The sequence below is a fragment of the Puntigrus tetrazona genome, chromosome 9, assembly GCF_018831695.1.
Source record: "Puntigrus tetrazona isolate hp1 chromosome 9, ASM1883169v1, whole genome shotgun sequence".
Classification (NCBI taxonomy): domain Eukaryota; kingdom Metazoa; phylum Chordata; class Actinopteri; order Cypriniformes; family Cyprinidae; genus Puntigrus; species Puntigrus tetrazona.
The window spans coordinates 10,843,031-10,870,247 of record NC_056707.1 but is presented as its reverse complement, the minus strand read 5'-3'; the positions used below and the strand labels follow the sequence as shown (position 1 = coordinate 10,870,247).

General features: G+C 37.3%; 1 protein-coding gene and 1 long non-coding RNA gene across 4 annotated transcripts in view; one reads left to right on the top strand and one right to left on the bottom strand.

Annotated features, from left to right (window-relative positions):
- Positions 1 to 20,425, top strand: part of LOC122352018 — a 58,772-nt gene extending 38,347 nt beyond the window's left edge. Inside the window, exon 3 of the long non-coding RNA XR_006251830.1 lies at positions 20,338 to 20,425. This is a non-coding gene — a long non-coding RNA (uncharacterized LOC122352018). The remainder of the gene's footprint in view (positions 1 to 20,337) is intronic.
- Positions 20,426 to 20,446: 21 nt separating this feature from the next.
- The window catches only part of LOC122352013, a 7,362-nt gene continuing 591 nt past the window's right edge, over positions 20,447 to 27,217 (bottom strand). The window contains exons 1-9 of one of the 3 annotated variants that reach the window (XM_043249482.1): positions 23,705 to 23,957; positions 22,924 to 23,178; positions 22,390 to 22,725; positions 21,923 to 22,258; positions 21,676 to 21,780; positions 21,499 to 21,564; positions 21,247 to 21,306; positions 21,139 to 21,167; positions 20,448 to 20,952 (exon numbers count right to left, since the gene is read on the bottom strand). In XM_043249482.1, coding sequence (XP_043105417.1) covers positions 20,884 to 20,952; positions 21,139 to 21,167; positions 21,247 to 21,306; positions 21,499 to 21,564; positions 21,676 to 21,780; positions 21,923 to 22,258; positions 22,390 to 22,725; positions 22,924 to 23,178; positions 23,705 to 23,921 — 1,473 coding nt within the window. In that variant the 5' untranslated portion in view covers positions 23,922 to 23,957 and the 3' untranslated portion in view covers positions 20,448 to 20,883. Of the gene's footprint in view, positions 20,953 to 21,138; positions 21,168 to 21,246; positions 21,307 to 21,498; positions 21,781 to 21,922; positions 22,259 to 22,389; positions 22,726 to 22,923; positions 23,179 to 23,704; positions 23,962 to 26,761 lie in introns of those variants that run through there. The other 2 variants (XM_043249480.1, XM_043249483.1) reach the window with 2 other exon arrangements.

The window sequence follows — 27,217 nt, the reverse complement described above, 5'->3', positions numbered from 1 at the left end:
GGAAATCATGGAATTAAATTACTTTATTGGGAATTGTGACCCCCTTTATGCATTGTGGGGTTAACTTTATTAAATGAGTTTAATAGAATTAAACATACTTAAGCTAATTAGTTAATGCATTATCTTTGGCATCCCTATTTTAAAGTCAAATCTAACTCAATAAAATATACAGATGTATACAGAGAAGTGTATATATATATATATATATATATATATATATATATATATATATATATATATATATATATATATATATATAAACAATACATGATATATCTAATTCTGCCTCCTATGTGGGCATAAGGTGGTCTCTGCTGAAAAAAATCATTCTGTTGACGGGTTGTTTTGGGATTTTGTTTTTAGGAAACAGTGTAAAAAAACATTTCTCGTGTTCCCTTGGTCTTGTCTGGAAGGCTTGCAGATAGAGTAAATAGATGAAAAAAAAGAAACAAGAAATATAGCTGTCTTTTCATGTGGAAAGTTTCAGCACATAGCTGTGAACCTCCTAACACCGACATCCACTTGCCTTCTGGGATTGAGTTCATATGTGGCATCTTTACACCGAGGTAAGACCGGACTGAGATGGATCTTAAAATGGGCGAATGCTGAGTCACGCTGACAAACTCTGGCAGCCATGATCTCCTCATTGATTATCTGTACAGCATGCTGTGGCAGGAGGCCAGCAAGACCAGCAAACAGAAGGGCACAGGAAGGAAGAGAGAGCATTATCTCATTTACAGGAAGCGGCCCGGCTCTCCGTGAAGACGCCAATATCAATCGAGTTTACCCACTACTCATATCTCGTAAAATGCAAATGCAGTTCCTCTGAGCTGTGAACCTTAATTAGAGCAGAATTACGCAAATCAAATATTGTTTTATATATTACACCATGAAATTGGGTTTAATTATGTCATCAATGGCGAAGCTTGCTATGCATTGTCCTCATATGCATATAAATGATTGGGGATATTGGTTTGACAGCTGTCCGCTCACTTTGCAAGCGGGAGAAGTCTCTGTTGTTTGAAGAGGTCTCTGATCTTGCTCAGCTCCTCAGTATACGGGATAATCCCGCGTTGTCTGCAAGCTCCCGGTCTGCGTCTTTAGTAGATATGTTGCATCTTTTAAACACAGGCAAGCTGCAGCTTCACACTTCGTTTCAAAACACATGGTGGGGGGTCGATTGAACACAAACGCATACACGCTGCGTGCTGAATTGTTTTTTTCTCTGGACGATCCTAGTTTGTGCTCGCCTCTACCCCAGGCGAGTAGAGCCCATGTGATTGGATATCCTTAATCATGCTGCCTCTAAATTGGTTTTGGAGAAAAGGAGATAACTTCTAAGTATGCAGTAGCCCCACTGGGTTGCAAAGATATGCAGCATTGGCAAACCCATCTTTTTTTTTTTCTTTTTTTTTTTTTAATGATTGTTATTTTTATGAGAATTTCTGCCTTAAATGATATACGTAAGAGAACCAACGAGAAGTGAAATGAACAGGAAATGATTCAAATATCAGAGCATGCGTGCTTCCCACCTGGATACATTTCCAGGTTTCTCAAATTAAACCAGACTTTTGGTTGTTGTTTGTTTGTGTGTGTGTATTTGCTAATTAATTCTGAATTAGGGAATTTGTTGATTTATGGTGCTATTTCTGGCATTCTTGCAAATGTGAAGAGAATCATAGATACTTTCAGGCATCAGCCCCATACTAAATGCTGAACATGTATAAAATGTTTAAAATTCAATGGTGATAAAAATGTACACGAAGCATTTCTGAATATTTAGAAAGACAATATGATAATATTAGGACATGCTTGGAAATGTGTAGCTAACACGTCGAAAATTAATTACCTGGAAATTCACAACATATTAAAAAACAGTCTTGCATTTGCATTCCTTGAAGTTGAAACAGAGCTATCCAAACCTTACTGTTCCATAAAACATGGGGTTGCAGGCACTATTAGCTCATACAATGATTTGGGACACATTGACGCATAATATATAGGATGAATAATATGCAAATCAGAATGCAGCACTAGTGTCAGCCTCCCACAGTGATGCTCATTGATTTAAACTGTTGCAATTGACCTTTTGCTATCCCTCCTTGGTTGCTGTTACTTGCCCAGACAAGCTTTACAGAGTGTTCTATAACTGAACAGATACTACTCTAATTTGGAATGGAATAAAGTGTGACATTATGATACACTTTTAATCTTCTTTTCTTAAAGAAATTGTTAAATTACATTGTAATGTGAATAAAACTTAGTAGACTGAATCAAATGCTTATCATACTTAAATGAAAATAAAGAAGCCTCATTGAAAGTAATAATATTAGCACTGAACAGAAGTGTTCTTAATGTTTCTTACAGTGCATTCACTGTGAACTCTTCTATTACCTCTAGTATGACCTGATTCATAATGTTAATAAATTATATTAAATGGAAAGTTTGTGTTTTATAAGAAAGTTAGGTTTTGAAGAAACGTTGAGCCGTTTTGTCCATACAATAAAGGAAAATTGTGTCCAAAACAACAATCAATTAATTTTGATAACAAAAACCTATTGAGACGGTTTTTTTAATGAGATGGGGTTTTTTTAAATAAGTGTCTTGACCCATACGGGAAAGTCATAGAGGTTTGAAAACAATTATAAAATTTTCATTAGTAAAATGAATTTGCCTTGTAGTAAATATATGTGTCCATACTGCTGTTATACCTGTTCTCTTGAGAATAAAAAGTGAATACTTTAATTCACAGCATGGACCGCTAAAGATGAAAAATATCACATGTATCCTGCCAGATGTCTTGTATCTCTATTTCAACAGCTTCTGCAACACTGCTTTTAAGCATTTGTTTTTTAAATAATATCTGTAAAATTCAGTAAAAACCATTAGAACAAACTTCCATAGGCTTACATTATATAAGCAATCCCATATTTTCACAGCTAACCATTTATTCTGTGATGGAGAGCTGTTTTTATTAGCGCTTTGCTGGTGAACTGGATGTATTCGGGGGTGGGTGAAAGCTTCAAGGGGAGCCATTTTAGGTTGGTAACATGATTTTGCGTGACCCCTGGGGGCATGAGGAAATGGTTTCCGTTTGGGAGCAAGCACGTGGCAAACTACTCATGGACAGCCTCAGGCTCTAAGTCTTTATGTAGCATTCATCAAATCTGTGAGCCTGGCGACACCATGCATCATAACAAATAAAGCAACTACAATACACCACAACAGATATATGAGGGAAGAGAGAAAGTGAGTGTAGAAAAGAGTGATAAAGATTAAAAAAGGGAACTGGGAGAGAAATAGAGATTTAAAGATGAGCGATGGCAGTGATGAAGAGAAAGAGCGAGGACAGGCATTGTGTTTTCAGTCATTTATTTCTTTAAACAGTTTAATTTTGCAAAAATCAGACAAAGCGAGAGAAATTGTGAGAGAAACGGAGTGAGAACAATGGATTGGAGGCCCGTAGTCATATGTTTTCTCACACAGTTCCTTCCTCTCAATGCTGTGTGTAAACCGCAGCGTTTGTGATTCAACTTACTAAACTCTGCCCTTCAGCTCCTCTGAATATTGATGATTTTCAAGTTTTTCCACCATCAGTGAGGCTGATTCATTGCTTCCAGCATCCTAACCAAACAGAAATCATCTTTGATCTGCACATTTTGAACAACATGTCCCAACATGGGTTTTGCTCACTGTTATTGGTAAACTAAAAGCGATCTTGTTGCTGCAAATGCAGTTTCTGTTTTAATGGAAGAGTTCACCATTCTGTTTTACTGGTTTGTTTATTCCACTGAGTGCAAGAGGAGTCGAACCTCCATGAGCAAATGAAAAAAAAAATTGCAACATTGATTACAATGCAATGTAGACTGTTTAGTTGATTGTAATGGGAGCATCATTGATTGTAATCAGGAAGGTTTCTAATACCTGGAGAAAGCTATCCATTAGCATTTACATTCCTATTAAAGGGATTGTTCACCCAAAAATGAAAATTACTCACCCTCATCTTGTTCCAAACCTGTAAGACCATCATTTATCTTTGGAACATAAATGACAGTATTTTTTATGAAATCCGAGAGCTTTCTGACTTTGCATAGATAGATTAAAAAAAGTCAATTTGACATCAGTGGTTCAACAGGGGGTTTTATGCAGCTACAAAAATACTGTGCAAAGAACTAAAATAATTACTTTCTTCAACAATTTAGTCTCTTTTGTGTCAGAAACTTTTGAATAAAGTCATTACTTCTTTTTTGCACACAAAGTATTCATGTAGCTTCATAAAATTACAGTTGAACCGCTGATGTCTCTTGGGTTATTTTAACCATGTCCTTACTCATTTTGGGTGAACACCTTTAAAGGTAGCTGCACAGCTAGTACCATATCTCCTGGAAATGTGATTTGGTGTTGTTACGGGAGCTACCAGCAGGTGTTGTATGTATCTGTTCATTTTAAATGGTTCCTCTATGCATTCTGTTCTGAGTTTAACAAAAGACACACTGGTGTTTCTGTAGTCAATCAATAAAAACAAGCATCGTTAATTTTCTTTTGGCATGGTTTTGTCACTCGAGCTCTTCTGGGTTCACTGAAACAGGAGTCTGTTTAGCGTTGTGTGTTTGGGTCTGATGGGCCACACTGCACTCAAGTCAGTGAGACGGAGAGGTATTAAGCGGCACGCTTTGGGAATTGGTGCTGCGGGACTGTGCTGGGGTCAGCGTGAAACAGATTTTAAGTGATGTGATGTGGGAATTGCTGATCCGCACGGGCCACATTAGCGTCTACCCCTGGGGTTTCAGTGCTATGCTCAAGGTCAAGACACAGGACTGAGCTGAGAGCTTTTAAACAGTGGACAGAAAACCTTTCCTCTTCCTCTCACATCCCTTCTTTCTCTTGTTACTCTCTCAGCATTTCTCTCACTCTCAGTACTCTTTGCAACTTCATCTGTCCTTCATCTCCTACGTCTCTCTATCCCATTCAAAATGCTCTTTTCTTCTCTCATTCCTTTTTTCCTTGACTGTTGAAAATGTAGCTTGTTACAACCTTCTAGCAAGCATTTGTTTCTTTGGGAAACGCAATTGGAGTGAAGATGTAAAGAAAAAAAGTCTCAACAAGTGTGTGTGTGTGTGCGCCCGAATTCAAGTGTTGTATGGTGCCTCTTTTTGTGATATTGAATAGGGTGAACATACACCTTGATTCTTTAGCACCATAACCTTGCTGTGCATCTGTTGTATAATCAAATCATAGCTCTGTCTCATCCTACACTGAGGAGAAAGCAGTGATCTGTGCTCTCGAATTCTGAAAGAGATGAGAAAAGAGATGAGCAGAGTATAATGGGGGCTGGAAAGGCAAGAAAGCAGTTTTTGAAAGGGCCGAGCCAAATGTTAGGGAGTAATTAATTAAAAGTATTGATGTATACTAACTACATTTTTCAATAGCATGACGGTAGCTCATTTTTTTCTAATGACTAACTTCCCCCAGTAGCCTAAGTGTTTCGCAAGCAAATGCTACATATGCTGTTTTTAAGTCATGTTGTGCTGTACAGTCAGGCAAGCTGAGTGAATAATCAGTGCTCTCTTTCATGTTGAAATGTGTGTTTCATTGTAGCATTGCACTGCGGTGAATCAGACTAGTGAATCAGTGTGTTCCTGTAGCTTAAACAAGAATAGTGTTCTGTCGGATGCATCTATGTTAATGAACTGGTTTGTTTAAATAGTCCTCTCCCTGTAGCTTCTTTGATATTAAGAACTGTTTAGTTTGCTTTTGTTTATTGCTATGCTTTCAGTCACATAAATTATTCTAGTTGTATTTAGTGTACATTCATCGGGTCAAGTTTGACAAGTTATTTGTTACATTTTTTGGCAAGAAATAAAATCTTCAGATATAAGATCTATCATTTATATAATATAATTTGTGTATGTATTAACTATATATCTTCACCATGACAAGACCTTTTGTATCATGGTTCCTAGATTTACTAAGTAAAAGGTCCTGGTAATCTCACATGTTTCCAAATATGTTTCCAACATAGGCTAATTGGAAATAAGCACTTTTAAATACACCTCTGTAAAAAAAAATGTACCTACACATATGAATCACTGCAGTTTCTATCTGAAATAAACACTAGAGACAGTTAAACAGACAACTTTTATTCCATTTCACACAAAGTATGATTTACAGATCCACAGTTAAAGCCAATTTTTTGGCTCAGTTACTTAAGGAATATCATGATATGAATTCAGAACAATTTTTACATGCTGCAACATTTGAAAAATGATGCTTTTAATGTTAGCATCACATATATAGCTATATATGCATATATGTATATGTTAGACTTGAGAGGTGAAGAAACTTCAGTCGCGCAGGGCAGTTCAAACCTGCATATAAAGAATTTCAAATGGCACAGTTGCATCATCGAATGCATTTTTATATTAGTTTTGCATTTGTTAACACTATTGGGTAAGCTTAGGATTGGGTTTGGTGTCGGGAGTATTTCTAACGTGATAAAGCTTTAACGGACTGGGCCATGTAGAGTTTCATGACAGAACTTTTTTATGCTTATTTTTTTAAAATAGATCTCAAGCAAAGTTATTTCGCCCAAACATGAAAACTGTCAAATTTACTCACCCTTATGTCATTACAAACCAACCAATTGCTTTCTTCTGTAGAAAATTATCAGTCCATACAAGTCAGTGGGCTCCAAAAATGCAGAAACAATTTTCACAAATTTCTAGTAAATTTCACAGTTAATTACAAAGAAAGCACAAGTAACACTGAATGTTGAAGTACAAAGCCTGAAATAGTAAAGCATTTTCCAATAATTGTTTTATTATTTAAACTATGAAAAGCCCTTTTATTTATTTTGTTAAGAGTGTTGTTTTGGTCTCCACTGAATTTCATTCTGTTTTATTGAAAAATATGTTCAACAGAAGAAAGTAATACAGATTTAAAATGACATATAGTTATTCAATTATGGTCTCGTTTATAAAGCTGAACTAGAAACCTCTGAGAAGTACAATTTTCCACTGGGTTTGCATGACAGGATGGAGCTGTGAAAGTGAAGCAGCAGCGCTTGTCTGATGTTGCTGGACAGATGTTCCAGCATGTTTTGCGCTCTCAAATTCTCTCCGGTTCAAAAGGGAGCACACTCAGTGCACACTATACCCCTTTTCAGATGTCAGTTATCTTCCCCTTCATCTCTTTTTTCGCTTTCCTCTTCTGTCTTTTACAACCAACTAGCACCTCAGCGTACCTCTCATTTCCCTCTCTCTTTCTATACTTACTGTATGCAGCCTGGTATTCTCAGATCGCTGTATCTCTTTTTACACCAACCTGTCAGCTCTCACCGTTGCCGTGGCGACGCACCATTGTCATGGCAACCCAGACGGGCTGGGGGGGGGGAGGCAGAGCAGGACCGAACGCAAAGAAATATGAAAGAGAGAGACAGCCAGAGAGTGGAGAAAGTCGGCAGTCTTTTCTCATTAAACGATAAAGAAGGCACACTGCTTCTAATCAACGTTCCACTGCCAGTTTATCAGCACAAAATATCAGGCCGCCATCTCCTCTGAGTAAATAGCAAAGGGACAGTCCATTTGCTTGCATAATGGCCACCATTATTAATAGTGATGCTGGTATTAACTCGCACGGTTGTGCCTTGGTTTTCTTCCCCGAGAACCGAGAAGGGAGATGGCAAAGAAAAGCACTCATCAGGTCTGGTTAGGAATCTTTTATTTTCCATTCCCCGTGTCCTGTTGAAGACAGAGGTGGCTGGGGTTTCAATCGGCTCTTAACAAGTGAGACGGGATGCAGGTCAGTGGTTCTGTATAAATACGTTTAACCCCATTACCGGCCGGTGTGAACGTGAATACAGGGATACTGATTCAGCAACCAGACCCACGTCCCCAGGGAAACCCTTCATACACACACACACACACACACACACATAGGAACGCACATCACCTTACCTCCGTGCCAGAATAAAGTGTGAGCCAGGCATGGAAAATCAATGTCAGATCAATTTTCCTTATTTCCCACAGCTGGAGCAGCACGCATGGCTCAGCAAGCGCACTCTCTCGCTCTTTTTCTCCCTCTATCTCTCTTTAAAGTGGGCACTGTATGTTGAAATAGTGCCCTAATAGAAATGCATTAAAAAAACTTCCGAGCCGTGTACTGAATGTGTGGGGGAGAAATAAAAACAGATAAGCTATTACAAAGATTGATGGCTACACTGAAAGAACGAGTCTATTCGCTGTCTGGATCGTGTGAAGTAATGCACAATGCTTCCTCACCTAGATGCTTCCCAACAAGGTCCTTCATCATGAAAAAACCTTCGCTTGCTTATTTTTGTAGGACCTCTGTGAGACATTGACTCGGGTCGTGTTGAAGACCTTAAGTTCTTCTCTGATGTCCATTTGAAAAAGCAAGACGTTAATTGAATCCGTGTGTCTAACGAGGTCGAGACCATCTCCCTTTGATATGTTAACAAGGTCATCTTGAAGGACAGCAGCGCACATTTTGTTGCGATTGAGCAATCAAGAGACTTGAAATCTCCCCTCTTTGGTTTAAATCTAAATCCCTTCTACTGAAATATGTATTATAGCCTGATGTATATGGTTGTACTGTACATTTCAATGAACCAACATCTGAACAGCTGGACCATTTTATACCCTAAAGCAATGATTTAAAATATCTACTGACATCTTAAAAAGGAAAATAGTGCCCTAATACCGCAATTTTTAGCTTGGATGATTTGATCTTAAAGGAATTTGTAGGAAAAATTCAAAAAAAGTATTTATATTAAATTTTGATCACAGACTTCCGTATCTTGGCAAGTTTGAACACAGTTTGTGTGAAACCTAGTAGAAAAGACACATGGGATAGTACAATTTGAAAAGCTTTACACCAAAATCTCTATTGTATCTTCATTTGCTATCTAGAATGAATGTACCAGCCTCTGATACTGACATCAAACCGAAACTGGCAACAAATAAACAGCCTTGGGCGATGGATTAAATTAAAGTAGGGTTGTCAATATATTCAATAATTTAATGTCAGTATATTTAAAATGCTGGGTTTGGCAAATTGATTTAGATGAGACTGTACTGAATGAAGGAGAAAATTTGTGTATATAAAGCCAACATACAGAGAAAGATTCTCATTCGTTTTTCTTACGTTTCATACTTGATGAGCTGCAGTGCTAATTAAACTAAAGCCTCCCAAACAAAACAGTTTAGGTAAACATCTCTATGACTAGTAGATCAATTAATGAATTATATCAAATTCTAAATATTTAAACTTATTTAATACATCTGACATGTCAGCTTTTTTTCTTTCTTGTAATAGTGCAGATTCCTGAAGTTCTGTATTCTGTACCTTTTCATCCAGGTAACCGAACGTTAAGTTTGGAATGACTTTTAAAAAATCTCACTCTCTATTGCTGCATTTATATGAAATAAATACAGTAAAAACAGTAATATTGTTAAAAAAATATATTTTAGAATTCATTAGTTTCTTTCTAGACTCCCTATGGACTTTTTTACAACTTAATTTAATACGCCCTTACTGAATTAAAGAATTGATAAAACCCAATCTTCTGAACGCTCTTATAGTGAATTTTAAACATTTTATTGTATCGCTGCACATTTAAGTATCAGTACACCATGAGGACAGTTTTTTGATGCCTGATATTTCCACACAACCCGCATCGCGAGCGGTCACGTCTGCTAGCTTACATAGTCGGGGTGGAAAAATGACAGCTTGAAGTATGCTGAATCGGATTTGTTTGAATCCTCCTTGGTCCTCGGCTGCTGATTTTGTTTCCTTTTATGGGCGGAGAACATCGGAGGCCTCGGCATGTCGGGGAATGAGAGAAGGGCATGGTTTGTTTGGACTACAAGAGAGGATGAAAGGCTTCGGAGGTCAAGTGGTGTGTTCACACCAGAACTCCACTGCAGCGACTTATGATAATCTGCAGAGCGTGAAAAAAGGAGCGAGAGAGGGAGGAATAGGGGTGCTGGGGTAAAATAGATGGGGAGAAAAACATAGGGAGAGAGAGAGAGAGAGAGAGAGAGAGAGAGATCCCTGGCAGGGTTCATTTTGTGGGGGCTGCTGTTGCGAGCTTACTTCTGCCGATGTGCTTTGCCTTTTAATGTGGCTGTTTTGAAAGAAGACAAACTCCCTGTTTGCTACCCTGCTTTGTAGGGAGGTAATTATGTTTGTATGCACAAAGGAAACGCTATAATGCTAAAATACACCATACCCATTCAAAAGCGCCAATTTATCCCTGATGCACCCACCTCCCCCCACCCTCACCCACACACATTCGCAAACGCTCTCACATGCCGTCTTTCATTCTTTTCATAACTCTGACGTGCCAACAGTCTGCCATGCTGCTCGCCACCGAATGATTTGGCCACTTTGTGCCCACTTTAGGTTTTCCTCTTTTTCACCGTTCCCTCATTTTTCTCCTCTGATGAAACATGACGAGTACTTTCCGGTCATTCCAACCAGCCAGTTAATTACAATGAATTAAGCACTCTGATTTAATTAACCTTTTTAGAATTGGTTTGCTGGCATTGCAGTGGGTGGGTTCTTACATCCTGTTGACATTGTACGCAACAGCGAAGGACATCATTCAGTTTTGCATGAGGGCGACTACAGGGCCACATGATAATAGCCTAGCTGTGAGGACAGGAGGAAATATTCCTGGCCAGTTCTGTGAAAAAAAAAATACAAAATTAAATGTCTTGCACCAATGAACCACACTCAAGTTGTTTTGAAAAGAGGGGTCTGGGGTTCTGCTTGTGCGCAGTATGGTTTGCTGTTGATATGAACGCAATGCAGCAGTGAGCTGCTATTGATTATATATAATGTATTTTACAGCAATAAGCGGCTTCTATTGATATGAAAATACTGTAGCTTTTTAAAAATGTACCATGGTTTAGAGCAACATAACACAATGTTAAGCATTCTGTACCCACTGAGCAGATTCCATAGGTTTATAAAAGCACATTACACAGGCCTTATGCGATTAGTTTAGTGTTATTTTAATTATACTTTTACATTATTATAGTTACATTATAGTTAGTTATAATATATGGTTATATTATAAAGAAAATTATGTAATTAAAAGATTTGGGACAATATATTTTGTATATTTCCAGCCTTTGTTTTCAAGTTTCAGTTATTTTGATATGTTCTTTTGTCCTTTTGTATTCTCTTAAAAATAGTCAGCTATTTTCCAAATAAGTACTGTTGATAGTGACCATGTCTGTCAAGCTACACTGACGAAACAGCACAAAAGCACTAAAAGGACTGTTTTTCATAATAATAAATAATAATAACATAAACAGTATATTTGAATCAAATTTGAGTGCAGCGTCGCTTTAAGATATTCCGCTAGGGCTGTGTTCTCTAGATTTTGGTCATTAAGTCTGTGCATAATTTTCTATTCACCGACATTCAGCCACTTTGTAATCTTCTAACAGGACATAAATGATGAGGTATGTCTCTGTGGCTTTCACGTGCACATGGACCGTATATTAAATTACTGATGTGAACCTGTCTGCTCCTGTTACACAAACATACCATTTTGCTACTTGACTGTGACACAATTTGCATCAACTGCCACACTAAACAGATGAAGTCTGTTGTGAGAGCTTAATGAATAAGGCTGTTCTGTCTCATCTCTGCCTCCCCCTCTGATATCAATCTACAGCAATAATATCTTCTCATTTACCGAGAAGGATGGCTGCGGGACCCCTCATCTGTCGGACGGTGGGGGCCGTGCGTCTTCCTCCCCCCACGTGCCAGCGCGCGGATGATCTATTCTAATCGCATCAATTGCACATTACTTCACATCCCATGATGCATCGCTCCTCTTTAGCCAATCCATTACATATTTATCACATGGATGCTTTGTTGAAACCACCTCCGTACCGGCTCTCAAACCCAACTCTAGGAACCACTTTGGGTTCGGTTTGGGATTCAAAACCCAAAAAGCGCAACCAGTGAGCTGAGGGGTCTAAAGAGGGCTATTGATTGGTGGCCGAGTGACGGATGGCAAAATAAAAGCTTGACAACCTCAACCCAACACCCCCCAGCGCCACCTGATCTTCAATCAGCCGAACCGAGCGCTGCAGGACGCCACCAGCTACAGGCGCACGAGCTGCAGGTTTTATTACCCCCCTAAGAACAGTCGCAGGTCTAATTGGCAAACTGCGTTCCAATATGCATATATCACGGCAATGAATACTTAAGCAGGGTTGTATTTAAGAGACGCCGCGCGCCCAGAGCTCCCCTCTCTGAGCCGAGACATCAGCATTGCAGATTTATGCCGGGCCACTGTGAGGGAAAACATAAACACACGAGGCATTTGATGAAATTTGTCCATTAATGTGGCTCAGCAAGGGGGTTGGGGGCCCCTGAGGTTCATCATCAGAAAGCATCTACAGTGATCTCCTGGCTGCTTGTTGTAGCCGTGGAGTGTGTGTTGGCATGGAGACAGCAGCGTGGTACATGCGCCCCTCCTGCGGCTAACAATAGCCTCGCCACAGTCTAATCATGACTCAGCCGCTAGGCACGAAATTAAAGAAAAAAACACAAATTAGGTACATGAGGAAGAGCAAAAGAAGGGGAAGGGGCCGATCGCATGTAATTCAGACGATGGCGAGAATAACGCCGTGCAGAAAGCCATTATGTTTGTTATTGTTGATTCAGGCTGCGTGTTATCAGATGGGGGAACAGTGCCAATTATAAATGCTTCTGTGTAGTGTCTCCATATCTCTCGCTTGACCACTCTCTCTATCTGCCTTTCTCGATGCAGATGCTTTTCTTTGGCCAAATCAAATTACAGGGAGGGTTAGTTATTTGATAAACGCACAAAAAACAAGGAAGCACACTCATGCTTTCTCTCCCACATGCTCCCCCTCGCTTTATGTTAGTGGACATTTTCACAGTTGCCTTGCCAATTCAGCCTAGTTTATTTTGATCCATACGTGCTGTTAAGGTTGACTTGACCTAACACTGTTCATCAGTGCTCTGCAGTGTGTGACAATAATAGTGACATTTATTTTCTTTTTTTAAATGCTGCATATTTTGTTGAACTAATCAAAACCTAGGCATATAATATAATATAATATAATATAATATAATATAATATAATATAATAAATATTTTGATTCATGGGTTTTAAACTCATATGACCCATTGTCCCCTTGTGAGAGACACACTTCTAAAATATTAATTAAATCATTTGACTTATATTATATAAAAAATATTTACAAATTGTTTTTGCACTGACAAAAAATGTTTTATTATGCTAAATTTAATGTGTATCTGAGATATTTCCACAAAATTAAATTGAATAATTATTTGAATTTAATTATTAGCAGAATAAATCTCTTGTTATGTAACTATAAAATAAAAAGTTGTGTAAAATTGCATTAATATACACATTAACTTAACTGTAAAAACTGGTTAAAAACCTATAAACCTATTTTCTACCAAAATATAGACTTCTTAGAAATGTTAAATGTTTCTGTTTCTGTTAATCAGTTTTCCATTGAGAATGCAATGAATATTAAAGGGATAGTTCACCCAGAGATTAAAATTCTGTCATCTTTTATTTATTTTCATGTCATCCTAAAACTGTGGAACATAACAGAATATATTTTTAGATGTTTTTCTTCCTAACAATGGAAGTCAATGGTAAAGAAAACAAGTTAACAGCCATTTTCAAAATATCTTCTGTAGTTATTCGGAAGAAAAGAAAGGAGAAGGGTTTGAGACAACATGATGGTGTGAACTATCTTTGTAAGTTTAAATATTTTTAATAATTTCTCATACAATTAGAAAAAGCATTACGGTTAATCTGATACATATGTGTTAAGTATGTTATTTTTAAACTGTTGAAATGCCGTGTGCTCCCCACAGACCATAGGATTAACTGCATGGAAGGTACATTCTTACATAAAAACTTAATTCAGACGCAAACCGCTCAACACGAGCAGACGCGCTAAACTCACTCTCAGTGCCACAAACACAATATTCTGCAATCACACCAAGCAGAGCAACTTGCCTTTGCCTGCTCGTGCAGAGTTCGCTCCACATTAACTTCCTCAGGTTTCATGTTAATGAGGGATCCTGTTCCCGTTTAATAGCTGGCTGTGCTCAAGCCTGCACTGAAAATCAATTTCCAGTCATTTCCACAGAGCATGTCTTCTGCAGTCTCTTCAGGAGTAACAGAGGCCCTACCGACAGAGAAAAATCCATTATAGAGAGAGAGAAAGAAAGAGAGAGAGAGGAGGAGGAGGAGATGTCCAGACAGAGAAAACAAGGCAAAAAGAAATCATTGACGAGAGAAGAGAAACTAAGGATGAGAGGACAGATAAAGGGAGAGAAAGAAGGCAGAAAAAGAAGTGAAATGTTGAACATTTATCAACAAGCAAGCGTAAGGAAGAATATGGTGTGCGGAGAGGGAAGGAACAGAAAAAAGAACAATCAATTGCAGATCTGCCAGACGAATGGGACATTCAGAGATGTTGAAGGGACATATAGGATGCTCAGATTGATGGGTGGAAGAAAAGAATGAAATTCTCCGGGGAGACGAGAACACAATGAGGAGAGAGAGTCCTGCACCTAATGACACATAATAGGCCCGTAACACTTAACAGCAAACAGTTCCATTCCACAATGCGGCCACATAGCAGAGGGCATTAAATATTCATTTCCACCTCTTGAGATGCCGGTAAGCTGCGTCATCAGTTTGACAGTCGATCATTATAACAGCCACAGCGGCAGGACACTGGAGAGACAGCAGCCATGAGGAGCACGCTTTCGCTTTTGAATCTTAACACCGGCCTTTGCTTAACTACAGCTGTGTCCAGCAGGCAAATATTTTGCAGTCATTGAACCGTAAAAAAACCCTAAACAGAGTAAAGCTAGTAGCTGTGAATTACATTCTAAGAGGAAATGGGTATGAATGTTGAAGTCAGATCTGTATTTTATGTAACATGTGCAAAATCACCCTCAAAGATGGGAACCAAGGCACATTTGAAATAATTGATGACCATATGCAAATATTTTTCATAAAGGCCTGGATACGGAGGGAAGTGAACTCATTAAATTAAAATTAAAGTGCAAATGTGGAAGATGAGAAGTGAGTCTAAAATTAGCACAGGATTTTCTGTCCAGTGCTTTATCTGTGCAGTGAATGAACCTTTGTCACCGCGAGAGAGCTCGTAATAGAAGCAATATTAACAGTGGACTAGGTGATGCTCATATAATCATGATCTCACACGCCTTTCATTTTGGCTGTAATTAGTTAAAATGGCTCTATTATGGTTTATCAGATATCAATTTTAAACATCCAGTGTCAATAGCGTAACAATAAATTACATAAACCTTACTTTGAATAAGGCTATGCCTGCTATGGAAAATTAACATACTACAGAATAATACTAATAATAATATGATAACACGTTTTTTAAGAATACAAATAAAATGCAGCACAGTATGCATTCCTTCATGCAAAAATATGCAGTTCAAAACTGCTGTTTTCACAATGACCTCTTACTGCATTTTCAATTTAGTGAAAGGAGCGGCATTCATTTATCTTTAATCCCATTTTGAATAGAAAATAATAACATCTAAGATATTCAAATTTGTGTCTGAACTCACTTCTGTTTCATTCGTGAGTCTTGAAAAGAAAGTTGCACGCATTTAAATGTGGGATACAGTATTCTGTGCATACTTTGTTGTGTACTGCAGATTTTCACAAGCGCATTTTTGTATTCCATGCATAAAGGCACACTGCATAATACTGCAAAGTAAATATAAAGCACAAAAAACGAATACGGTAAATTCTGAGCCAACCCTAAGTGATTAGCATATACAGTAAGAGTACTTCAGCTTCTTCCTCTGTAATGAACTCAAAGTGAGTGTGCCGATGCACTTCCTGGCTCACAGCAGGAATGGGAGTAGCAGGGCTAATACATGTGTGTGTGTGTGTGTGTGTATGTGTGTGTGTGTGTGTGTGTGTGTGTGTGTGCCCTGTCGTGTTTGAGACTGTAGTTCAGAGCCCCCGTTACACAACAGGCTCACTAGGCTATTCACACTTGTGTTACAGTGCTGGAGTCTGCACGCCATCGACCCCGCTGTGTCCTAGCTTAACCGCTACTCAAGGAGAGCTAGTCTGTCTGCGTCTCACTAACACTGCTGCTATTGAATCTGTTGGATATCAAGCATTAGTCTCTAAATATGGCCATGATGATATCTGAATCTTTAAAATATGTGTTCACGTTTTCAGTGACCTTGTGTACCTCAAGTTACCGTGTGTTTCTCATTATGTCAAGGTGATGTTTGGGTCAAAGTGAAGTCTTAAAGTGCCCCGTTATAGTTTTTTTTTTTTTTGAAATGACCTTTCATGCAGTGTATGACACATCTCTGAATGAATGAAAACATTGTGTAACGTTTTAAATCTGAAAGTGCACTGTGTTATTGTCGTGATGACGTCAAGGTGAAACATTAGCATATTGCCCCCCCACTTGTTACACATGCAGATGAAAACTAAAATGCAGATTCATTCATAGCCACCAGGTACTACTTTTAGAGCATTTAAAGCTCACGAACACTGCTTTAAATGAAACCGACCAATCACTAAACGTTTTGCGAGTCGTTGAACAAATAAGGTAAAAAATAAATGCATATTATAAGAAAATGAAAGTGTTTTTTGACTTTACATGCATGTCACCCTGATGTTGGGAGCTCCCAAAACCTAAATATAACCCTTTAAAACCCTAGAGCCTAGTGACACTTTAAGAAGGCCAATTGAAACTGGTTATTCATTAAGAAGCAACTGTTCTAAATGTACATATACAGCATAATGCAGCATTTTTCTTCTATAAAGCACTAGGATCCACCTTAGTTCCTAAAATCCTGAATTCTAATAACAGAACTGCTAATGAAATGTCACAATAGCCTCTTTGACCTTTCCATGTTCAGTAACACTAGACATTAGAGCAAACATGCCCTTTAGTGCTGCTGTGAAACTACCATCCCTTGTTTAACATTAAGATTTTGATGGAGGAAACCCAGAAATTATTTCACTAGGGCCGCATCCAAAATGGCACACTCTTTGAATAGGTGCTTTTTTGTTTCTGTAATTATTTCACAACTGATAAAAAGTATGTTCTATATAATATGCATGTGTGTGGTATGAATTTAATTTGGATGCATGCAACTTCCAGGTTGTTGTTGTCATGTGACCTACAATTGTGTATCCTTTTCACATACTATTTTTCCTACTATATAGTAAGGAAGTATGTCATTTTGAATGCAACCCACCTCTACGTCTTACAGGAATGTCAAGTGAAGCTGAATGTACTATCAGGAGCATCTCTCTCTCTCTTTTCCAAAGGGACTGTGCTGTTCCTGGAAGCCCCCTTTCAGTGGGGGCAGACAGAGTCAGCGACATGTCCATCATAACGCATCAGCCTCGAGTCCCGGTATCCCAGCATCCCCTGTGCTCTCATTCACTCTCTCACTGTCTGCCAGCGAGCTACACTTCACTGACTGCACAAACACCGTGTTTTTTCCTCCTGAAACTCACCATTTTATATGTGTACTTATATAGCCGGCGTGCGAATATTATGTGGCCGTAAAAAGCAGCTGAAATGCAGCATGACATTATTTACACTAATAAAATGCTGCAACGCATCTGATTAAACTCGTAGATCAGGTTCGGTTCTCTCTATTCAAACTGGTTTTACACTCTCTTTGCACTCGTTAATTAGCATATTAGCGAAGCTTCAACAATAAAGGCTCATTCTCTGCAACAACAGCCGTTTAGCGACAGGGCTCTTGTTCCATTACAAAAGAATAATAGATTCACAAGGACACATTTCCTCCAACATACTCAAGATTCATGCCCCAGGAATGTATCTGCACGTGAAAAAACCCAGACAACAGACATCTGGTGCTATAGACATCCCAAGGCGTACCTTATCAGCCATATGCAAACGGTAAAGCACTGCTAAATCCCTCTTCGACTCTTGAGAATCTAGTTTTGAATTTCTGAATATCACGTTTTCATATTCTGTCACTAAATTCTTGACAAGCACACATTGTTATGCAAAGCATAGGTTATATATTTTGTTTTTTTTGGATAGCCTACTGGTATGTTGGTGTTCTCCCAGTATGTGAAAGAAAGGTGGTGAATAGCATGGCTATACTGGTCCATAAGTTACACCAGCATCCACACTTTTTTGAAGTTGCAGGGTTGGCTATAAAGAATACTATTTTTAAAGGAATAGTTCACCCAAAAATGTCAAATACGGCATATGTTACTCACCCCAAAGCCATGCTAGGGGTATATGACTTTCTTCTTTAAGACGAACATAGAGTTTTTTTATTTATCCTGGCTCTTTAAAGCTTGGTAATGCTTGTGGATAGTGACCGTTATTTTGAAGCTCTGTAAATCAGATATGTCCACAAGTACTGCATCGTATAATTAATCTATACGCCTTCTAGGGGTTATCACATGTCCTCTGAAGCAGATAGATAGGTTTTTGTTTTTAATTATTACCTACATACGTAAAGAGCGTCTTGGCTGACCTCTGACTCGACATATGACACAGCTTATGTCAAACATCATGGGTCAAGGCCAATGTTGCCAATTTAGCTACTTTGTCACTAGATTTAACGACTTCCCCAACCCTTTTGAGACTTTTTTCAAAAGTTTAGAGACAAATATAGCAAGCTCTTGGACAAATGATCAACAAATCTGTTTTCTCATCTTGCCCACTGAACTATTCATCTGTATATAGATCAGTGAATTTGCCATTATGATGTCATCTAGTGACATTTAGCCACCAGTTTTAGCCACTTTCAGTTGTAACACTGGTGGAGGCAGAAGTCAGCCAAGATATACTCTTATGCGCCTCCCTCGGGACGCACACTCGGCCGTTTGCCGGAAGTCAGGTATTTAGGTTATAATTTGAAAACTAGAAATATTTTTGCTACAAAACCCAATTGATCTGCTTCAAAGGACGTGTGATAAACCCCTGAAGGTGTATATGTTAGTTTTTTGTCACAGTACTTGTGGATATATCGGATTTACGGAGCTTCAAATTAATGGTCACTATCCATGAGCATTACCAAGCTTTGAAGAGCCAGGATAAATATACTGTGACTGTGTTCATCTGAAAGAAAAAAGTCATATACACCTAGGATGGCTCCGGGTGAGTAAAATATGCCGTTATTTGTATTTTTGAATGAATTATTCCTATAACGGATTACCATTTGAAGTTTTTGCTCAAAGCACCATAAATACTGTAGAATTTTGTCAGCCATGACATTATATAATATTTTATATCGTATTTCATTGCTTTATATTAAGACGTACACAAACATAAGTGTATTGAATGATACATTATGGCTATTGTTTTTGCTTTCATCCTCAAAATCTACATTCTGACATTTGCATGTTCTCCTTCATCTATAACCATATTTATCAGTTTCGAATGGAAAATGTGAACTTGAATAAAAATTGTAGGGCATTTGAAGATGGGTTGGACCACAGAGAAAGATGCTGAATTTCTGCATGTTGCTGAGCATTACAGAGTGTTTTTGCTAGGATAGGTGACTGTGTGTAGTTTACCATGGCTTAAAGTAGTGGATGCCGAATCAAAGTCAAAGCATATCTTACTTGCATGTTTGCATTAAGTATTATTAATGCAAATAATACTTTCTGCGCGTGTGGTGGCAGAAACAGCTAAATTGTCTGGAGTGATAGACAGAGTAAAGCGATTTTATGAAATTGAACATACTAATTCAAAGTCAAGGAGATTAAGCTGAGCAGAAAAGCTTTGCTTAACTAGAAAAGGTGCTGCGATTGTCAGTAGTAGAAAGTAAGACTTTGGATAAGAGTCTACCCATCTTGACCATACTTGTGGTGCTCGTCGTAATAAGTCTTTACTGCATGATGTGGTCAGGACCTTATTAAAATAGGATTATCTAAAGCCTACATTTTGGAGACAAAGATGTGAGTGAAAGCATGTGTTAACCTTGGTTATTTTTTTTTCCCTAAACGCAGCCATTCTGTCAACATCTGCCTTTCCCCTCCCCACAGAACATCATTTATGTGCATTTGGATTCTGTCATACTCTAATTCATCACTCAATGGTTCTACTTAGCAGACCTTGACAAGCGTTTTAAAATCCCCCCACGTTTAAATAAAGACACGCATTTATACAAAGCAGAGCAACCTTGAGTTAGTGAGGAGCATTATCCCTTGTCCATAAAGACATCCTATTCAAACTACTTTTTTTCCACACTTTTGTGTTTTAGATTGAAGTACATTGAAGCTGCATGTTCTGGGTGGATTCCAGGAGGATGAAAGTGACAGACAGAGAGAGCGAGAGAGAAGAGGATGTGTAACTGCATTACCCTTTTTTTTTTTTGTACTTACACTTTTTTATTATTATTATATTTCAAGTATGTTTTCAAACAGTGCCATCAAATGGCCGTTTCACCAGCATACTTGCACTTACATGAAAGCAGCTAAAATATCGCAACGAAAGTCATAATAATATTCACGTTAGTTTGTACAAGTCACTAAAACAACGTTAGCTGAGGGACGCAATTATCCACTTTTTATCAGATTAATATTCGTGGTGGTTTACTGAAGGCAGTATTTGATCACACTCCTAAACCTGCTCAGGTGAAAGCCTATGTAATCAGACAGCGCCATCTGCTGTTTAATAAAAAAAATGTTACGCGTTCTCCATGAGACAATAGTTTGAGGTTCACGAAGCTTAAATAAAACACGACATATAACCAAATGACAACATTCTCTTATCTTCAGGTTTTCATAATGCTGTTGGGGAGTTATGTCTAAGTCTGGAAACTGGGTTTGTTGAAAGAAATGGTTGCGTATGTTACACTGTCTGAGGTAACTGTAGTCTGTGGAAAGACAACACAAATTAAAGGCAGTAAATATGCTATTTTGGGGCAAATCACATTTGGCAGCACAATAAATTAACACCAAAAAAAAAAAAATTATATAATGTGTTTGGACTGTAATGTATAATATTTAAAAATATATAATTTTTTTTTTTTTTTTTTTTTTTAAAAAGCATCTGTACTCACCTCATCTCTTTTATTTATGTTTGTTTTTCCTGCAAAAAGAAAAGGTTGTCAAGAGAGGATGTTCGGATGAAATGATTTTTCAGAATTCCCGTATAAAAAAGGTCTTACCATATCTGTTCCGTCTTATATTGCGGTATATTTCAGGACTTTCTCTGTTGCTACACTGTGCTGGAAGAAGAGGAAGAAGAAATCTAGACGTTCACATTTTTTGCAAAGCTTGTGAGCACAAAAGTCACCAGTATGATGGTAAGTTTTTGTGGAGGGTAGTTGAGCTCTCTGACCACAATCATTTCAATAAAATGAAAATTGCTTGTGTGTAAAGGATATATGAAACTAAATGTATTTAGCTGATTTGAATACCTCTTTCGATCCTCATTTGGCTGATGTTAATGTAGACTGGTTCAGACTCCTGAGGGTCAGAGTACACTGAAATGATGCAAATATAGCAAGAATAAGTATGTAAGGATGAATAAAAAGCATTCCCTGTGAAAATATTATTAAAGGACAAAAATGAATGACAGATGGTATTTTTTGTACTTGACACTCGTTTCTTGTAGCAGTAATACAACAGAGTTCCAAGCAGAGTCACAATAAACAGAGCCAAAACAGTAGATGCTGCTGTCTTTGCATGTTTGTTGATTGCTGAAAGACAATAGAAGCTTCATTAGTAAATTAGAAGTGATAGTAAACTTCATTTTTTGATTTTCTGTACCTTTTGTAAATCATGTGCATGCAATTTTTATTAAGATGAAAATACTGCATATTAATGGTTCAAAGATATTACCTTTGTTTGTTCCAGTTGAGGTTTCTGTTGATATGTCTGGTTCATTTGTAGTTGTTGAGGTAAGACTGTAGTTGGTCACAGGGGCCAGAGCTCTGAGTGTATTCTCTGTAAAAACTGCACACTGCCAGTTCATCAGGTCTGTTTCATAGCTGGAGACATTTACTGTGAGTTGTAAATTTTTGTTTTTTTTAGTCATCATTTGCTGTTTGACCAGCACTCCTCTGTTTCCCTCCATCCTGAGCCAGACCAGCGTCACTGAACCAGTTACTTCAGAAAGCTGACAGGTAAAAACCACTGACTGATTCATCAACACACCATCAGAGGGCTCCACTGACACTGAAATCAACCACAAAAAAAGACACATTCACAGAGCAATCACTCTTTAGGTGTCTGATAATAAAATGTATCTAAAAAAACAATCTATTTATTACAGTACGTATTGATTCATTCTTTGACTTTTCACAAACCTCTGATGGTGTGTAGTATGATTGTTGTGTAGGTGGTTGTTTCTGTAATACACCTGTATGTCCCACTGTAATTGAACTTCACAGGTGAGACGTGAAAGATCAAAGCTTGACTGTCGTATTCCTTTGAAGAACGTCTCCCCGGTTTAATTGGTCCTTTTAACTGAACTTGTTTTCTGTGTTTAAAAGCTATCAGATCAATCTGTGAATCAGGCCTCGGTGCCCAGGTCCACTTCAAGTTCTCATATACCTTTCTAGATTTACAGATCAGTAATACTTCACTGTTACTGGAGCTTTGTCTGTAAATGAGAAAAGCTTTTGATTTTTCAGTGTGTGAATCTGGAAAGACAAAAGATAACCTGGTTCATTTCAGTGAATATTTCTTAGTTAAAACATTTTAATTTAATAGGATATTTGGGAAAATATTAAGAAGAAAAACAAGAACTCAGCTATTTTCCTAATGCAAAAATATTATAGATTATTAATATTTTGTAATATTTTTTACAACACAAAATCACCACAAGACAATATACTTACTTGAAGCGACAGTAAGTGTGTGTCTCTTAACAGTTTCTACACTTCCTTCTTTGGTCAGAATACAGTAATAATTCCCTTTACTGTGTTCATCAACGGTGTGTAAGATGATGAAGGCAGAGTTGTTGTACATCAGTGTGGTGTTGGATGTTTGTTCTCCATCTTTCTCCCAGTGTAATGTGGAGGATTCAGACAGGAAAGGGACGTCACATCTCAAAGAGACATCAGATCCACGCTGGACTTGGAGAGACGGAGGTTCTTGAGTTTTAAAAAATTATAATAATAATGTTTAATACTTGAAAAAAAAATTTCTACAGGAATTCAGCCAACCTTTTTTTTTGTGTGAACTGCTGGATATTCTGTACAGCATAAACGACATAGCAGTTACGTCTATTACAAATAAACTTCTCAGGACAAACCAGACTGTTAGTGCATCAGCTGAGCACCCTGAACAAAATAATCAGCATTTTCTAAAACATTTCAACAAAGAGAGGCTGCATGCTTTCAAAGAAATCATCGTTTTGTATTTTCACATAGTGATAGTTAATCACTGAGACTGACATATTTAAGTTTGTTAGCATTTGTTTTGAATAAAATGGTTATATGTATCTTTAAACAGACACTTAATTAGAATTCGCAAATGCCTTGATCATTATTAAATTATTCTGTTTCTGCATATGCGTATGCTGTGTAGAGTAAAATGAAATACCAAAAGAGGGAAGAATCAAACAATATCTTGACGGAATAGTCTCCCTTTTGACATGATAATTAAAGCGAGACTCACCGATAGTGTGAAATCTGTAAAAATATCCACACATCAGAATAAAGATTTGAATAGGCGTGAGCGGCATGGTTCTTCTTTTCAGCGCCTGAGATGAAGTGATGCTCTCTGAAGAGTTTCTAGAAGGACTTACCAGCCGCTTTTTCTGGGCGTTGCAACAATCACAAATCTGCCTGTCACTGAAAACAATCAACTTATGATTTTTAATCAAGATATCCATTCAGAGAGATACTGCACTAGATAGAACTGATACATTTTTCAGCGTTTTCATGCTACATTACATTTAGAAGCATAATTAGACACACAAAAAAATGTATTTATAGTGAAAACAGTATTTTGAAACCTTCTGTTGTACACTGGTTAAAAAGTTGATCTTGTTTTAGTTAAATCAGGCATGTTTCTAAACAAATATTCCTTATAGACTTGTCTGGTCTGTATATTTAGCTAATTTCCAGAGCAGGAAATGGTTTTCTAAACTGAGCTGTCTTGAGGTTTCTAACAGTCACACAAACCTGTGATCTAAAGTGTGATCTAAACTCAAACCCTACTTTATTGAGAAGGTCTATTTTGTGAAATTATTTCTTTTTGTAGGCACATGCAAACACCAAATACCAAAAACATTAACATTTCTCGTCGTTGCCCATGAAAAAAATATGAATTTCATTTAATGTATTGTTTTTGTAAGTAATTATAGTTATTCTAATTTATTAAACAACAAATATTACTTAATATTACTTAATATTACTGCTGTCTTGTTTTTATCTACAATTCTTAAAAATTTTTTAAATTTATTATATTATTATTTCTTCTTCTTCTTCTTGTTTTTAATACATTCATTTAAGTCCTTGCCTTCATAAGGCCATTTTAAATGTGCCTTACAATATTTAATATTTAAAAATAGTTACATAAACAACTTTTACATTTCTTTTGATGAATATCTCATGGTTTACCGACCCGGAAATACTGTGCCATGTTTACTGTGCTGTGTTATAAAACCATAGTGATTACTCCGAGATAGTGTTGCATTTATGTTTCCTCCTGCAAATGAAACCCAAAAAGTCATTGCATACAGACAGAACACCCATACAATCTCACTGGAGCATATAACCAGAATTATAAGTCTTAATTATTTCTTAATATACCAAAATAATACAAGAGTAGCTTGCTGTTAATAATAACATTTTCAGGAGATGTTTTAAATTACATCTAATAATATATGTATAAAAAAGAAATACAAATGTGTTTTGGAATACAATATGAACGCAATAAGCATGTTGTACTTATTTTTTGGTGTAAGTACATAGTAGTTAAGTAATATGCAGTATACATAATATACAGTTATATACATATATACATAATAAACAGTTTGTCCAAAATTTGTTCTCCACTCACAACGGGGAAAATTCAGCGATATATTTCAAAAAAACTGACCTGTTCATCATCACCTTCAGACATCTTTTAAAACTCTACAAGCTATTTTAAGGAGGGATTAAGGAAAAGTGAATGTATAGAGGGAGAATTATATTAATTGATTTATTGTGTAATTATTTATATATTTTCTCAGCAGGAAGCCGTTAAGTGGTAACAGAAGAGCTTATTTTAAATGGTTTCTTGAACCTGTTCTGTACAAGTGAATAAATGACTGTAGTAGTGCAGTTCAACACCTGTAAATATTGAAATAAACCTGTAAACAAACTTGTAACGGAAGCAGACTCACACAGGAAGTAGGTCAAATTAGAAAGTTTTATTTGCACAGATTTGGCGTCCATTAAGTGACTATTTCTAAATACAGCTCTTATCTACTTGAATGGAGACGGACCAAAACTTGTTAAACACTTAGGCCGGTCCAAAGCATTTATGTGCTGGAGTATGTGCTGGGAATGTCTCTGTAAAGAAACATGTTTCTGCAGAATCACGTTGAAATTATATTCACTTAATTACACCAGTCATGATTACACAGTGACAAATTATTAGTGTAGCCTATAGAACATTCAGATTGTATTGTTTTGTGTGTATTAATCTCATTCAAATACTTTATATTAATGGTTCACAAAAACTAGCTTTGTTTGTTCCAGTTGAGGTTTCTGTTGATATGTCTGGTTCATTTGTAGCTGTTGAGGTAAGACTGTAGTTGGTCACAGGGGCCAGAGCTCTGAGTGTATTCTCTGTAAAAACTGCACACTGCCAGTTCATCAGGTCTGTTTCATAGCTGGAGACATTCACTGTGAGTTGTAACTTTTTGTTTTTTTCAGTCATCATTTGCTGTTTGACCAGCACTCCTCTGTTTCCCTCCATCCTGAGCCAGACCAGCGTCACTGAACCAGTTACTTCAGAAAGCTGACAGGTAAAAACCACTGACTGATTCATCAACACACCATCAGAGGGCTCCACTGACACTGAAATCAACCACAAAAAAAGACACATTCACAGAGCAATCACTCTTTAGGTGTCTGATAATAAAATGTATCTAAAAAAACAATCTATTTATTACAGTACGTATTGATTCATTCTTTGACTTTTCACAAACCTCTGATGGTGTGTAGTATGATTGTTGTGTAGGTGGTTGTTTCTGTAATACACCTGTATGTCCCACTGTAATTGAACTTCACAGGTGAGACGTGAAAGATCAAAGCTTGACTGTCGTATTCGCTTGAAGAACGTCTCCCCGGTTTAATTGGTCCTTTTAACTGAACTTGTTTTCCTTGTTTAAAAGCTATCAGATCAATCTGTGAATCAGGCCTCGGTGCCCAGGTCCACTTCAAGTTCTCATATTGCCTGATAGATTTACAGATCAGTAATACTTCACTGTTACTGGAGCTTTGTCTGTAAATGAAAAAAGCTTTTGATTTTTCATTGTGTGAATCTGGAAAGACAAAAGGTAACCTGGTTCATTTCAGTAAATGTATCTTAGTTAAATCATTTTATTTAATAGGATATTTGGGAAAATATTAAGAAGAAAAACAAGAACTCAGCTATTTTCTTAATGCAAAAATATTATAGATTATTAATATTTTGTAATATTTTTGACAACACAAAATCACCATAAGAGAATATACTTACTTGAAGCGACAGTAAGTGTGTGTCTCTTAACAGTTTCTACACTTCCTTCTTTGGTCAGAATACAGTAATATTTCCCTTTACTGTGTTCATCAACGGTGTGTAAGATGATGAAGGCAGAGTTGTTGTACATCAGTGTGGTGTTGGATGTTTGTTCTCCATCTTTCTCCCAGTGTAATGTGGAGGATTCAGACAGGAAAGGGACGTCACATCTCAAAGAGACATCAGATCCACGCTGGACTTGGAGAGACGGAGGTTCTTGAGTTTTAAAAAATTATAATAATAATGTTTAATACTTGAAAAAATGTTTTTTTCTACAGAAATTCAGCCAACCTTTTTTTTTGTGTGAACTGCTGGATATTCTGTACAGCATAAACGACATAGCAGTTACGTCTATTACAAATAAACTTCTCAGGACAAACCAGACTGTTAGTGCATCAGCTGAGCACCCTGAACAAA